General features: G+C 39.3%; 1 protein-coding gene across 7 annotated transcripts in view; it reads right to left on the reverse strand.

Annotated features, from left to right (window-relative positions):
- LOC117402657 (homeobox-containing protein 1) overlaps positions 1-17,267 on the reverse strand; it is a 62,722-nt gene extending 45,455 nt beyond the window's left edge. For all 7 annotated transcript variants that reach the window (XM_059024760.1, XM_034004014.3, XM_034004013.3 and 4 more), the window contains exons 1-2: positions 16,950-17,267; positions 3,724-4,188 (exon numbers count right to left, since the gene is read on the reverse strand). In XM_059024760.1, coding sequence (XP_058880743.1) covers positions 3,724-4,187 — 464 coding nt within the window. In that variant the 5' untranslated portion in view covers position 4,188; positions 16,950-17,267. The remainder of the gene's footprint in view (positions 1-3,723; positions 4,189-16,949) is intronic.
- Positions 17,268-17,325: the final 58 nt, after the last annotated feature.

Below are 17,325 nucleotides of genomic sequence, written 5' to 3' on the forward strand. Positions count from 1 at the left end.
TTTTGACAGGATGTAAGGTGGCTCTTAGCCAAGGACGGTTTACTTGGCGCCATGACCAGGTGCTGCGATGTTTGGCCTTAGCATTGGAAGACAAGCGTAACATGACCAATAAGTTGCCACCTGTTCCATCAAAACATTACACACAAAAGACAACATTCCTCCGCCCAGGAGAGCAACCACCAAGAAAAGGTGTTAAAACCAATCCTCGCCCAGGACAACTGGAAGCTGCTAGAGACTGGAAAATGCTGGCAGATGTTGGTCAACGGCTTATTTTTCCACCTGAGATTGCCACCACTAACCTTCGACCAGATATTGTCTTGTGGTCTGGATCAGCACGCCTTGTTCACCTGGTAGAGTTAACAGTGCCATGGGAGGACGCTGTAGATGAGGCGTATGAGAGGAAGAAACTGCGGTATGCTCAACTAGCCACTGAAGCGGAACAGTGAGGATGGAGAGTTCGGGTTTACCCAGTGGAAGTGGGTTGTCGAGGATTTGTGGCACACTCTACAACCCGGTTTCTCAGAGACGTCGGATTCAGTGGCCAAGAGTTGCGTCGCACAGTGAAGAACTTATCTGAAGCAGCAGAGAGGAGCAGCAACTGGCTGTGGTTGAGACGGAAAGATTCTGGCTGGGGACAGGTAAGTAAACTGGGCTGAGTTGAGTGGGGGACGGAGGGGGGTGATGCTGGGACGCCAGAATCACCGTCGAGCCCTCTTGAGGTGTCGTGGGCTAGTCGACGAAACACTGAGGATGGAAGGTGCCCACTTGAAAACCCCAGAGATGTACCCTACTTAGCTCAATCCAGACGGTTGTCATGCTGATGCGCTGGGGAGGCCGCACTTTGGTTGATCCCCGGAGCCAGCATCGCAGCCATTGTGTGTGCTGATGCGCCAGGGAGGCAAAATAAGCTGATCCCTGGAGCCAGCATTACACTTCAGCCATTAACACCAGACAGAAGGATATCTACATCATCATATGGAAGGAAACATAAATGGATGGAGACGCATATGGATCACATTAGTTTACTGTAAAGCTACGTCTTAGTTGGTGCTTATCTTGGCGAGAGCCGAGTTCAAATCAGCATGAAGTTTTAACATCTACTCTCGTGTAATGGAAATCATTTTTATAATTAATAGCATAATTAACATATTTATAGATTGTTTATAATCACATATCAAATCCTAAAGTGTTACCGTCTATTTTGAATGAGTATGAACTATACTGTATTTTGATAATGGTTTTTAAGGAAACCATCAGCGAAGCAGAATGCAAGTTTCAATGTCTCAATTCATCAGGAGATACAAGTGGCGGGAGTGGGTAGCCTATAGTTTCAACAAGTTGTTTACATTTTTCATTTGGAAGCTTACTTGTGTAATGTCAGGTCAGCTGTAGACATAAATCTAACATACATCTCAGTGTTAAAATAACATTTTAAAGGCTTTGCTATACGTATTTTGGCCCTGTGCCAAAAATAAATAATTTGATAATCAATCATTTTGGTTAGAAAAAAGATGTAAAACCAGTGTGCAGGACGTGCAGGATTCAGGTTATGGCCTGTAAATTAGTTAGTGAGCTAGTCTTGCTGTGTTTGTTATGATGCCTAACTGCACATCAGCTTCATTTTTATAAGAAACTGGAACCAGTATTTTTAGATGAATGCTACTATTGCACTACAATTCCAATATCTTCATTGGCTTCCCTGTGGCACTGTACAATCAGTACAGCCTCCTATTTCACTGTACAGCCTCCTATTTCTTACTATTTACTATTTTTGTCCAAATTAATAAACAACTTTGTATTTTTTTTCTCCTGTTATGAATTTTAAGAATTTGGAACTTTCTTAATAAGCATTTTTTTTTTAACAAAATATTCATCAATGTTAAACATTCAATATAGTAGTAGCTCATACTGAGCTTTTACTCAAGCAAAGATTACATAATATTTTATGACTATTTAGCACTAGAACTATCGGATGTACATATATACCTAGAACTATCAGAGCAGTCTTTTTAACCGCTATATTAAAATGCGTATAAAACTACTGCTGCGTCGCACTCTACGAAACTGTTCTGTTATTGTTTGTTTTCCTTCAGGATTATGTTTGTGACTCAGTTTTTGCAGCCTGCTCGGTACACGTGAGGGACACCTGTTACAGCACGAGACTTGGGGATGGTGTTGGAAGGGGTTATGATTGGTTGCATTGTTTAAAATGTTGTTTACACAAATTCTGGGCTATAAGATGGGGTGGTTTTAGCAGCTCAGAGACGACTTCTGGGATGCAGCGGGAGAACGACACTGTGGAACAGTAGAGAATGACAGTGCCCGAGATTTGTTTAAGTGTTTTATTTTATACAAGTGTTTTCTGTTTACCCGTCTTTTATTTTGTGCCTGAGTTCGACTGTTGGCTATTCAACGGTAATTTCTGTCTACAATCTTGCAATAGCTGGTTTGCTACACTATTATTCTGTAATTTTTATTTTTGTTTTTCAATATAATCATGCACAACGGGACTAAATTAAAAAAGTGCTATATTAATATGTTCAAAAGCTGAAAGGATGGAACTTACAACTATTCAAAACGTGGATTGTTCAACTGTTCAAAAATGGAAAGGTAAAACTGTTAAAAATGTGGATTATTTGAATGTTCAAAAGATGGAAAAGTATAACTGTTCAAAATGTGCCACGCACTTTCCACAGCTTGTGTTTGTCTCTGTCCCAAAATTTCTGCAACTTCGTTATCACTTTCACGATCACTACCCTCAATGTGATTAGAGTTTCATCACTGTCTTGGTCTGGCGCATTTTCATGTCCAGATTCGTCTTCTGATCACTCTTGAGAGTACAGTACTGCAAGACTTGCTGTGCAGTCCTGCGTTGTGTTAGTCAAAATAAACGCAAAGCTTTTAAGTTCTGCAGCTTGATCATGTGATTGCGTTCATGTGCACAAAGCCAAACCCACTATTTTTACTGTGACGGTCAAAAAGACAGCTCCGGTAGTTCTAGGTACAATGTATTATATCTCCATAAGTTTCTGCAACCCTCTGTCTACCGATGTGTTGAGATGTTTGACATATATTTAGGAAAAGTAAAACAAACACAAGTGCCTAGCTGCCAAATCAGTGGAGAAAAATGCATTTAAAAAATAATTGGTCAAAATGACTACTCCAGTAGTTCTAGTGTTAAAGCCTGTAAGAATAAAAGGGGGTGCACATAACTAAGCACTTAAATGAAAACTAAGCTGAAACATTGAAAGCTTTATTTTCTACTTTTAGAAAAGTTTTGCAAACTTTACACTGACATGGAAGCTTATTAAAATATGTCTTCGTATAGGATGTTAATTTGTATTTTGCAGTTGTACAGAGAACTGGAAAATACCCTCCAGCTAAAACACAGAAGTGGGAGATACAACACATACAGCTATGTAAACCTGTTTAAAGTTCTATTTTTGCATTTTATTTCTTTAAATGGCTACTTTGAAAAATGTTAATAGCATTTATACCGGCTTTAATAGCTGTATAATAAAAAGACGAGAACCGTGGTATATTTTCTTATGGCTATCATACCGTCAAAATGTAATACTGTGACATCCCCATGAGTAAAAATAAATATTGGTATTGCTTGATTTGAGCGATCAGTATTGTGAAAGTTTCCGACAGTTCTGACACAACGCGACGGGAGCACCCCGGTCTAAAGTGGGTGTTATTGTCGCCTACAATACCAGTTACCTCATGAGTTCCTCCACCTTGTCATCGATGTCCAGCTCATCCTCTGTGGCTTCAAAGCTATATGACCTTTGACCCACACTACTGGCGGGGTATCTGCTTGGTGACAGTTTCCCGTTGGGGGTGGCAGGCATACTCTCTTTACCATTCTGATTGGCTGTGGCGCTGCTAGGGGGCGGGGAGGTGTCGTAGCTGTTGCTCGGGGAGGGTGAAAGCCCGCGGTACTGGGTTTGCGTGGCAATGGTGGTGGTGGAAGAGGAAGCCACCACATTATTGGCAGAAGTGGTGGTGCTTGTCCCGCTGTAGGCAGGCCGGCGTCCAAACTTGTCCCCATGCTCACGGTCCAGACGCTCCAGTGTTTCCAGGGCATGCAGTATCTCATGTTTGGTCATCCCCGTCCGGCGGAGACGTTGCAGAAGATCGATCTGCTCGATAGTGAACCGCGGCTCGTCTGTGTAGTGAGACATTCTGCAATAGAGAACATGGCATTGTAATAGTTGTATTGTCAAATATTTCTTTAAAAATGTATTATACAATGTGCAACATCTTTTGCAATTTATTGAACTTTGAAGGAACACATTTGGCAATGGGTTGCTTGGCAGTGGGTTGGAACACCATTGTGACTGTTTGATATGTAATAGAGCTTAATATGAGAAATCAGATGTTATATGGGGATTGTTTAAGCAATTTCATAATTCAGCCTCATAGTGCACATGTTTGTAATTGCAGTGACTGACTTATTTTTATGCAAAACCATTGTTAACGTATTATAAGTTATTTAAACCTACCTTTTTTGTAGTGGTGCAATCGGCACCCTAATTTCTTATTTGATTATCGTATAAGCATTTATCAACGATAATCGATGCACTGATATTATATTTTTCAAAATAAAGAACAAACATTTGTTTTGTTTTTTTTTTTAACAGAAGATCAAATAACTAAAAACACAGTTTGCATAATATTTAAACAAAAAGGCACAACTTATATTACAATTAGAACACTTAAGATTATAAAAAAAAGAAATGCAAAGGACTTGAGTTAACAACTGAAAATATGAGTGCATCCGCATCAGATGTCCCTTTAACATTGTAATAATAATAAAAAATACTATATTTTAACAGAAGTAATTTCTATCTGAACTATGATTGTTCATTACTGTTAACATTATGTCCAAAAGCAAAGCAAAATATTTGAATTAATCTCACAAATCCTGACTAATTTAACTATCATACTAAATGTAGCTTTTTAAAAAAATATTGCCATATACTCCAAACACAACATGTTTTGAAACAAAAGAAGGTCAAAATCGGTAGATTTAACAGATCTAAAAGAATAAAAAATTAAAAAATTAAAAAAAACGTATTACCATAATTTTTTATTCCAGAAAACGTGAATCCTAGCAACACGCTAATCTACCGTACTAGCACTCTCACACACTCAAGGTTTCAACAGGAGACTTAAAACTGGGTTCTGATTTAATGCATCAATTCACCAATAAGTAATCGAAGCTTGGAAATTTAAGGACAGATGATCACTAATCGATGCATCAATTAATTGTTGCACCCCTACTTTTGTGGTTTAGTACAGCGGTTCTCAAACTGTGGGTCGTGACCCCAAATGGGGTAGCAAGTGCCTTTTAATGGGGTCGCGAATACCTGTGCAATTTAAAAAACTATTAGTTTATGAAGCAGGTACATTCATTTATTATTATTATTGGCACTTTTTACTCTAAATTTTAATTCCCAATGACTCCTTCACTCTACCTGCCTTTGTCTGAACGTTCTGAATTGATTGCCTAGCAACCAACTTGCATGTCAGCCAATCAGCGGAACGTAGTGTTTAGTCCACCTTCTGTGATTTTTGTTGTAAAGTGAGTTAAAGTTGCTTTGCATAAATATCTAAAGTGTTGGAACGGGAGTAATGAAGGGGAATCGAGTGGCACTGCAGCAAAAGAAGTGCCACAACAAGGAAAAAAAAAAAAAAAAACGAACGAGACAAGCTTGTAGATGCTAAATGGCTTGTTTTGCTTGCTTACCTGGCAGTAGGGTGACCACCTTTTTTAAAAAAAATATTTTTTACATTTTACTTTATAATGTATATTTAATAACAGTATTTCAAAATTAAATATCAACTTATCAACATTAAATGCTTCTAACAACATTTTCACCACAGTATCCAATTCTAAAATCTTTTCTACATAATGTATAAAAAAACTCTTGTTAAATCATTAGCACTTTTCCTAATCCACGTGTATGACCGTTAAAATGTAAGCACCTCTGTGAATTTGCACAGGTGCTTACATTTTTCTTTTGTGGAGTAGGCCGTATAGGGTACTCTTTCCTTTACTGACATATAACTATCAGTGTCACCTTCAACTTTTAGAGTCATCCATTTCGCATAAACAAAGAAAACACTGAAATTGAAATATTCTACGAATTGTATTTTGTTTGCTGTCGCCAACGCAGATCAGTGTCAGGCTGTTGGGGAATATGTGATGTGAGTATAAAAATTATAGTCCAATTATATAATGTCTTAGATTGACTATTCAATGTGTCAAATCATTCTTGTGCTATGTAAAGCATTGCAAAATGATGCGGCAGGGGTGGGGCTTTGCTAAACTGTAAGATTAGCATTTAGTCCGGGACCGGGACTTGATCTTTACATTTAGGGACTGTCCTGTCCAAATTAGGGATGGATGGTCACCCTACCTGGCAAATATTTTTGATCGCTTAAATATTCTCAAGACGTCACTCCAGGGACGAGATACATCTGTCTTTTCTCTCATAGACTAAATCGAAAGCTGGATCAAGAAGCTGTCCTTGTGGTACGATCGCGTAAACCGTGGCAGCCTGGAATCCTTTTAAAAAAAAATACTTACTGTTGGCTGTAAAAAAATAAATCTTGTGATTGTGTTGTTAATTAAAAATATCCAATGGCTCTATATTAGTTTTGTTGTTATCGCCTTGCAATGCATGTTTTACTTTTCAATACTAACTATTCTGCAGTAATACAGGGCAGTGGGGTCGCAAAGTCATTGTTATTGCTAGAAGGGGGTCGCAGTTAGGGCTGTAAGGGTTTAAACGGTAAACGTGGATAAAAAATATTTTCGTTTAAAATTTGTATTATACATTTAAACGCAACTTAACAGTAAAATATATTATCAAATTATTTTTGCATATTTTCCGCAGAGATATGTTTCCCTTTCTATGGTTTTCCCCTTTAAGGAAACCTGACTTGTTCTTCCACGTGATCACTCTAAATACGTCTTGCATAAATTAAGGGCAGACCAACTTCCTGCGTTGTTGTGTATCTCCATCGCATTGCCTTTTTTCAGGTCTTATAGGGCTCTAAGGAATCCGTGTTAACGAGAGAACAGACGGAATCAAAAGAATATTAACGTGGAATTAAGTGCTGTACGAAAAAAATGCATTCGGCAGAAGAGCATTAAGCTTGAGATTTACATATTTGAAGGGAAAATGTGAAAATAATGGTCAGTAAGGCAGTGGCGTAACTTTGGTTTCAAAAGTGGGGGAATGGGTGGCGGGGGGACGGTTTCTGTAGCTGGGTTATAAATGAGGCGGGGTATTCTGTAAGGGATAAACACGAGAAGGGCTGAATCAGTGGAAATAATTCACCGTTCGAGTGCGTTAAATAAATGCAATCATGGAAAATAAATAGAAATCTTTTTAAGGACTTAAACAATTAGACAACGTTGCAGACTATTTTTAACGTCTGTATTACAACACAAAAAGTACTCCTCACAGACTGCTCTTTACAGCAGTCACTTTGAACAATACGATCCCAATGTTCACACAGAGAAGATTTATGGTAGTGAAACCATGGGCATAGCAGTAATAGAGAATTGATCAAGTTCGAAACAAAAAAGTTATGAAACATGCCTATCTGTTTGCTTTGGAGCGCCCCACACTGCACTAAAAAAATAAAATAAATACAACCCGTTTTTAAAGTTAACAATACTATTTTTCAATACAATCAGATAAAACAATACTTAATACAATGAAGATGAACGCAAACCAAATGGAAAAAGTAGAAGCCTGTAGGTTTACGGTTTTGTGTTGTTCACCTTGCCTGTGGTGTGCATAAGTTAATTTAAATTAAATTAACCTAATTACATTTTTTTTAAAAACGGTAAAAACGGAAATCAGAAAAAATAAAATAAAATGGGAATCAGAAGAAAATAACACGAATTCCATAGGGCCCTAGTCTTAGTACTGTACATTATTTCAGTAAAGTGAATAGCCTGTGTGATTAAGGCACCTCACGGCTCCATTCACGCCACAGTAAAGCACTGTAACACATTGCAAAAGAAAAACATGTAGCTACTATTTATTTATTTATTTGTTTATAAAAAGAACGGCGAATAAAATGTATGTTACAAAGTGCTTACACTTTTTTATTTGTCCATATTTTATTGTGTGTGTTCAACAGGACATCTACAATTACAGAACAGTTTTTAATTATTCAAGCGAGCTGAACCGAGAAGCCGGGAAAGAGAGGGACGCTGGGAAATGAAGTCTTTATTTTTCACGTGAATGTGCAAGCGCCGTTGTGAAGGGGAGGGACGCTGGGAACTAGTATTGTATCAGACAAAGGCTTTGATTTTTAATGAAAAAAAAAGGTTTTTGGTTCTGGACATGTTTTGTTTCCTGCCAACAATATACAAGTGAATGAAACTAAAAATGTAATATTGTCACTGTGTTTTAAGTTTAATTTAAATAGAGTTGTTTTTTAATGTTTTTTCGATGTTGGATACACACACTTTTTATGGAGCTTCTGGAGAAATGGTACGTTGTAAAATCGATTATGAATGTTTTTTTTATGCTATTAAAATAGATTACATTTTAGTGCTAACTTACAGTCCTCTATGCTTTTATGTTTACCATTGTTTGTCTTTAAGTGGATCTATATGGTACATGCTTTGAGTAACAAACCGAGGTTAAAATATGACTTAAAATATTGGAAGTAAAATATAAAAATATTAAATGAGTGAAACATTAAATTTACGACTGTTTAAACGACTGGATTAACAATAGGTTTAAACGTGTAGTCAATTAAACGTAGATTTACATCCCTAGTCGCAGTACAGCAAAGTTTGACAACATTAGGTTATTATCATAACCCTGGTTCCCTGAAATAGAAATATAACCATTACCTCATGGGTTTTTACCCTGATCACCTGAATAAGATATATCAAAGCTGCACATCAGAGCCTGTGACACAGCTGTGCCCGCCCCCGTGGCCATATATATATTATATACTCACACATAGATCTTGTCATCATTTTTCCTTCAGACTGCTGCAATCATGGAAGCAGCGACCTTGAAGGTTAATGGTTACATTTCTATTTCAGGGAACCAGGGTTATGATAATAACCTAACCTATCAAGTACGAAACATAACCATTACCTAATAGCTAGAAATACCAAAGCTGTCAGAAGGCAATATTGCAGACCAACTGGAATGCCACAAGGTTAAGCAAAGCTACCTTGCACGTTACCATTAGGAACCCCAGTACAAGTAGCTAGGGCTAACAATTGACAGAGAAACTCACCTCTATGTCTATTTGTAAGGGTTGACCCTGAGGCCACCCTTAATACTCAGGGTTTTTGTGGATCCACGACCTAAGTCTGTAGAACCTAGTAAAGGTATGGGTCCACACTGCTGCATTGCAAATGTTACTGACAGACGCACCCTGGAATAAAGCCCACGAAATTGCCATACCCCTGAAGGAATGGGCAATGAGGCTTTTCTGGAGGGGACAAGTTGGCCAGCTCATAGGCAGTTCTGCATGTGTCTGCTATCCATTTGGACAAGAATATGTGAGCAGAGTGGAGCGCTCATAAATACATCGATCTCTTCCTCTTTGAAACCGCTCACTCCAAGGCTTTTATTTCCCCAGTCCGCTCCGCCCTGCTGCTTCTAATTCTGCAGCCAGCTCCACTCACGCTCCGCTCCACTGCTAGTGTAAATCGCTACCAAAATGTAGAGATGTGCGAAATCGGGTACCCGGTTCCTGCTTTGGTACCGACGAACCGGATACAAATATCAGGGATCTGGTTCCAGTGAGTACTATTATGTTTTTAGTAAAACTGATTTGTTAAAATGTTAATTTGTCAAAAATATATTTGATAACTATATCTGACACATTCACACTTAGAAAAAAAAAAAAGGTCTGCTAAATATTTATTACAGCAATAACAGGGTTTTTAAAGTTTTTTTTTTTAAATATATTTATGTCCCTGGAGAATAATTCAATCTCATTTTTACATGAAGTGATGAAAACGCTTTGGATAAAGTGAATCTTCTGCACCTCGAGGGGATCACTCGCAAGACAACCCAAAACTGATTTCAGCTATCTAAAAAAGTAATTTAACCCCAAGCCGATGGGGTCGTATTTTGGCTTGGGATCCTAACATACACTGACCTGTTTGCAGGGTGGACGAGTGGTGACGTCAGGTCAGAAGCAGGAACCAAAAACACTGACACCAAGTACTGCAGATTCAAAAAGACGGTGCACGCACCGTTCATTCAAATACAAAAATAAATAAAAAGTTAAAACAGAAAAAGACTGTGCTCGCAGAGCAAAATAAAATTGTTAAACAAAAATAATCACAAACACAAAAACAATAAATGATCCATAGGTACAGAGCGTAACCCTTGTCTGGCCACTAAAAATTAAACAGCTTCTCATTAAGGAGAAACCCTGCATCTCGCTCAGCTACTTTGCGAAGGTGATAGCAAGCAAACAGTCGCTTGAGCGCTAACATTTGAGCTCAACTGAATGCATGGGCTCAAATGGAGGCTTCAAGAGTGCACTGAGCACCACGTTTAACCTCCAGCGAGGAACAATGTCCTTCATAGGCACTTTTAAAATGTTTTGCCCCGCCAGAAAGCTGGGCTCCTGGGGAGACTGATTTTGATATGGCAAAATATCAATTTTGATATGGCAAGCTGAAATAGCTGCCAAACAGACCTTTAATGTAGAGGGGGGTTTCCCCTAATCAAATAGGTCTTGCAAAAAATTGCAGTTTAACTGCCATGGGGCAGGTTGTGGGGTCAAAGCCCTTAGACAAGCACCATGTCTGAAAAATGCCCCACTTGTACCCATACTGGGAGTGCATGGAAGCTGCTCTGGCATTCTGCAGGGTGTCAATAACCCTGTTGGAAAGCCCCAGACAGCTTGTTGCCATTCAGAGGCCAGACCCAGAGATGCAGGCTCAATGGGTTGGGATGCCACAATGTCCCTCGCACCTGACTGGGCAGGTAGCGACGTTTGGGCAGGCTCCACAGCTGGCCGTTCAGGAGCTGCATCACAGTTGAAAACCACAGTCTCCTGGGCCAGTAAGTACAGTGGCTCTCAAAAGTATTCACCCCCCTTGGACTTTTCCACATTTTATTGTGTTACAACATGGAATCAAAATGGATTTAATTAGGAGTTTTTGCCACTGATAAACACAAAAAAGTCCATAATGTCAAAGTGAAAAATTAAATCTACAAATAGTTCTAAATTAATTACAAATATAAAACAGAAAATAATTGATTGCATACGTATTCACCCCCTTTGCTATGACACACCTAAATAAGCTCTGGTACAACCAATTGTCTTTAGAAGTCACATAATTAGTTGAATGGAGTCCACCTGTGTGCAATTAGGCCTAGTGTTTCACATGATTTCAGGTTAAATACACCTGTCTCTGGGAGGTCCCACAGTTGGTTAGTACATTTCCTAACAAAAACTACATCATGAAGACGAAGGAACATTCAAAGCAAATCCGGAATAAGATTGTTCAAAAGCACCAATCAGGGGTAGGATATAAGAACATTTCCAAGGCATTGAATATCCCCCGGAGCACAGTAAAGTCCATTATTAAGAAATGGAGAGAATATGGCACAACTGTGAATCTGTCTAGAACAGGCCATCCTCAAAAACCAGGCGAGAAGGGCACTAGTCAGGGAGGTCACCAAGAAGCCTACGACAACTCTAAAGGAGTTACAGTCTTCCACGGCTGAGCTGGGAGACACTGTGCATACGACAACAATAGCCTGGGTGCTTCACAAAACTGGCCTTTATGGGAGTGTGGCAAAAAGAAATCTCGGCTAGAGCTTGCCAGAAGGCATGTGGGAGACTCTGAGACCAAGTGGAAGAAGATTCTATGGTCTGATGAGACCAAAATAGAGCTTTTTGGCCTCAAAGCTGAGCGCTATGTTTGGCACAAGCCTAACACCGCACATCATCCTGAGAACACCATCCCTACCGTGAAGCATGGTGGTGGCAGCATCATGCTATGGGGATGCTTCTCTGCGTCAGGGCCTGGAAAGCTCGTGAAGATAGAGGGCAAAATGGATGCAGCAAAGTACAGAGAAATCCTGGAGGAAAACCTGCTGAAGTCTGCAAGAGACCTGGAACATGGGAGAAGATTCATCTTCCAGCAGGACAATGACCCCAAACATACAGCCAAAGCCACACTGGAGTGGCTTAAAAACAAAAAGGTCAATGTCCTGAAGTGGCCCAGTCAAAGCCCGGACCTCAATCCAATTGAGAATATGATGAGAGAGTTGAAAACTGCTGTTCACCAAAGGTCCCCATCCAACTTGACGGAACTTGAGCAATTTTGCAAAGAAGAATGGGCAAAAATTGCAGTGTCCAGATGTGCAAAGCTGGTAGAGACTTATCCAAATAGACTCATGGCTGTAATTGCTGCCAAAGGTGTCTCTACCAAATATTGACTCAAGGGGGTGAATAATATGCAATCAATTATTTTCTGTTTTGTATTTGTAATTAATTTAGAACAATTTGTAGATTTTATTTTTCACTTTGACATTATGGACTTTTTTTTGTGTTGATCAGTGGCAAAAACTCCTAATTAAATCAATTTTGATTCCTTGTTGTAACACAATAAAATGTGGAAAAGTCCAAGGGGGGTAAATACTTTTGACAGCCACTGTAGCTACAAATAGCACCCTGGTCCGGTCCTGTCTGATTTTCTCCAGACACAGCGGGAGCATGGCAAGCAGTGGGAAGGCATACAGCAGCTGCCTCGGCCACTGGTGTGCCAAGGCATCTATCGCTAGTGGGTCCCTGGCTCCTGCTATGGAGAACCATAGGGGGCAATGGGTCGATTCCTAGGAGGCAAAGAAGTCTATCTCTGCTCTCCCGAATTGTTGCCAAATAAGGCTCACCAGCTCCAGGTTAAGCCTCCATTCTGAGGCACTGGGAAGTCTCCTCAAGAGGGGTCCGCCGCTCAGTTTTTCATCCCAGGCAGGTGTACTGCTTGCAGGGATTAGAGGTGATCGTGCACCCTCAGCAACAGCTTGCGGGCTACTCGATGGAGACTGGAGGACCTGAGGCCGTCGTGGTGGTTTATATAAGCCACCATGGCAGTGTTGTCCGCTCGGACAAGCACGTGTCTTCCTTAAACCTCCTGTAAAAAAAAATTGCAAGGCTAGAAACACTGTCTGCACCTCCAAAATACTGATTTGGAGATCCTGCCATGGAGGGTTCCGTACCCCTTTGTGACAGAGAGCTAATGAATCCTAGTCAACAATCTCCCTCCCGATCTGTGAAGGCGCTGTATAACATGAAGAGTGTGCCTCATACTGAATGGTCTGGCAGTTAATTACAGGGTCAGTCGGAAGCCAGCCACCCAGGAAGGGGGCGGTCACAATGCCCGAAGTCATTGCCCTAATGCAATGTGTTAGTCATGGATTGGACGAGACGTGATTGAACTAGCTATCACAGGGGGCATGACTAAAGGTATATCTGGGGATGTGACGCTGTAATCTGTTCCTTTGTTATGGTTATCGCAAGGACCGAGAAAGGAAACGGACCATTACTATATGTATCGCGAGTATTGTTTTGTTTATTTGTTGCTACTGTCTGCGTTTGTCGGACTATGTACGGGATGAGACTAAAAGTGTATCGAACAGTACCAGACGAGACAAAGTGTATCGGACAGTACCAGACGAGACAAAAAGTGTATCAGACAGTACCAGACGAGACAATAAAAGTGTATGGGACGGTGTACCGGACGGTACCGTACAGGTTTTAGTCACACCCGTAACTTTTATTTATTTTTTTTTACTTAAAAATCTGAATAACAATACCGTTCAGCAATTAAATCTGAGAAAATAAATCTGGGTTTTCACAAAACAAATATTTATTTTGCCAGCTAAATCTGAAGCTAAAGGAGCCCATTGCATCGCTGAGTCGGAAGTGACATCACTTGGTGCTCATCGGTGCAGGGAATTTCTGGTGAATCAACATAGTTGATAATAATAATAATAATAATAGAAAGGTTGCTGTTGCAGCATGCAAGGCTGTGGTTGACCTGTGCGAGCTGAAAGCTTATTGGGACAAAGGTTTAGTTATCTTTAACCGACTAATTAGGAGCTAGCTTGTTGTTACATTAAAATGTAGAAAGCAGCTAGCCTGCAACTGTAAATATTTATAAATATTATTATTATTATTTGTTTATTTAGCAGACGTTTTACAGAGGCAACTTACAGAGACTAGGGTGTGTGAACTATGCATCAGCTGCAGAGTCGCTTACAATTACGTCTCACCCGAAAGACGGAGCACAAGGATGTGAAGTGACTTGCTTAGGGTCACACAATGAGTCAATAGCTGAGGTGGGATTTGAACCAGGGACCTCCTGGTTACAAGCCCTTTTCTTTAACCACTGGACCACACAGCCTCCAATGTCTAGAAAGAGTGCAAAGAAGAGCAACCAGAATTATCCCGGGTTTAAAAGGCATGTCGTATGCAGACAGGCTAAAAGAATTGAATCTATTCAGTTTTGAACAAAGAAGACTACGCGGCGATCTGATTCAAACATTCAAAATCCTAAAAGGTATAGACAATGTTGACCCAGGGGACTTTTTTGACCTGAAAAAAAAAACAAGGACCAGGGGTCATAAATGAAGATCAGATAAAGGGGCATTCAGAACAGAAAATAGGAGGCACTTTTTTTACACAGAGAATTGTGAGGGTCTGGAACCAACTCCCCAGTAATGTTGTTGAAGCTGAAAGACAGTTCTCCCACTTTTCGCAGCTTTGTAACATATTTGTTTGAAGTATAAAAGGACAAATAACATACACGATAAAAACAAATAATCTGTTCTCTCTCATATCGAATTTTTGTACGTCACCAGCTCAGTCGGCTACTCTGGGTACATTGGCAAATGTGATATTGTTTATCAGTGTTTATCAGCGCTATTATATATTTCTTAAAAATACACAACTCCATAGATTTCGTGTCTCTGAATCTACAATTACATAGTATCTCCGTACAAGATAAACTTCCACAGTGGGAGCAGCCATTTTGGTTTGGCTGCAGTTCACCAACTCTCAACCCCGGTGAATCCGCTGCTTCAGCGGTGACGCACTGGTGAATTTAACAACAGTTCATTGACCAACTCCTGATGAATTTAACAACGGTTTGGTGAATTTGCTTTACATCGTTTTGCATGCAGCAAAACTTTTAAGAATGTGTTTCTTAACATGCTGAACCAGAACTTTTGGTTAAATCTACGTAAATATACGATTTATATTAAATCTGGGAAAAACACTGTTAAGATATAAATACATGGAAGCCACTATTTCTGCTCTGTTCACTGCAGTTTCACTGACACTCGCCACTTCAAACATAATTTCTCCGGTTCTTCAAGTCCTAGAGTGATAGTCAACAGCTAATTTTAAAGGTAGTAATGGACTAATAAGCTGTCATTTATGTATTTATAAAAATGGTTCTATCCTTTATAAAAAAAAATAAAAATAAACATTTCTTACAGAACTGCCTCTTAGTCAGTCTCGCGCCCCCCTCTGACTTTCCGAGCCCCACTGGTCTAGACCAGTGGTGCACAACTCAGGTCATGGAGGGCCCTAGTCCCTCCTGTTTTTTGTTCTAACCATACCCCAAATTAGTTAATTGGACCAATTAAGCTTCTAATAAGGTCCATTAAAGTACTTTAGGGTGCAGTTGAAATAAAAACCTGCAGGGACACCGGCCCTCCTGGACCAAGTTGTGCACCACTGGTCTAGAGCATGTAAAACCCCCAAAACCAATGAAAAGATTTACACACAGGCATAGGCACAAGCACATCCAGCAGCTTACAAGTGTCTACAATTTTACATCAAACATTAGGATTTTAGGGACTAAATGTGATGTATACATTTTATGAACAAGTAGCATTTTTGCTTACAATAGCAGTTGTATTTTGGGATCACCTGGGGTATCTGAAAGGGAACATAAGGTGATTTTGATGTAAACAGCCGACTGCCAAAATCACAAAATGCCTGTAGCACGGAGCGTCACAAGGGCCTCAGCAGAGAAGGGGTTAATGGTATACAGTTATTTTCCCTGGCTGTCTAGTTTTCAACAAAATGAAGTGTTCCCGAAGAATGCCAATTGTTCACTGTCATTGATTTTCTCACCCCAAAAAGTAATTGTGGATGCTATTTCTACATTGTGGGCTCTATAGTATCAACTCTGTGGAGTTGAAATGTCATAACCTCACATGGCTTATTGCTTAATGCGTAATAAAAGCCAGTGTCTAAGATGATCATATAGCCATGCCAATACAATGTATTTACACACACGCTGCCCAAAATACCCAAGCTACACAAAACTCAATCAAAATAAACACTGACCAGCGTGAATTTCTCCCCGCTATGACGAGGCGCATTAGTCGTCACACCATTGTCGAATGTTTAATTTAACAACGCAACCAGTTAAACATTGAAAAAAAAAACCCTTACAAATAATGAATAATGAAATTAAAACTAGATTAATAAGTGTTTTTTTTTTCTTTACAATAAACATGGATTTCTTATATTATGATATCTAGATTTAACCACAGTTTATAAATCTAATTATAACTTTTAAATGCATATTAATTTGTAGCTAACAAAAGAAAATTCTAATTAAAATCTACAAGAATGGCATCGCAATACTAACTTCATATAAAATTACCAAAATGCAGACATTTGAAATCGAAGACACAGTAAAGACTCGATACTATAATATGCAATATATATATATACACACACACACACACACACACACACACACACACACACACATATATATATATATATATATATATATATATATATATATATATATATATATATATATATATATATATAAACGTACAGCGTAATTACAAAAATATGAACTCCATCAAAAGCAATATAAAGACAATTCTTACCTTTAATATATCCTGGGCCTTCTTCCACCACACCATTTAACATCAAATTTAAAATAGAATCCGCGTATTATAGCACTGTTTATTACCCCCCCCAAAAAAAAAAAAAAAATGATGTACCGCTTTCTTAAAAATGAATCCTACTGTAGTTTTCCCTAACCAGACTGGCTTGCCTTTGTCTGTCTGACAGCAGCCATATTGACATCAACACCAGAAAGCAAGATGGGGTTTGCCGGGATTCGTAGTTTTCTGAAAAGTAAAAAACGTCGTTCTTTTAAAATATGAAGCGAGTACCTTCAATTTAAACTACTAATCCCAGATTGCAGCATCCCGGCCCATCCCAGATGGCAAGCAATAGAACTACAACTCCCAGAATACG

Source organism: Acipenser ruthenus, chromosome 5 (genome assembly GCF_902713425.1).
Source record: "Acipenser ruthenus chromosome 5, fAciRut3.2 maternal haplotype, whole genome shotgun sequence".
Taxonomy (NCBI): Eukaryota; Metazoa; Chordata; class Actinopteri; order Acipenseriformes; family Acipenseridae; genus Acipenser; species Acipenser ruthenus.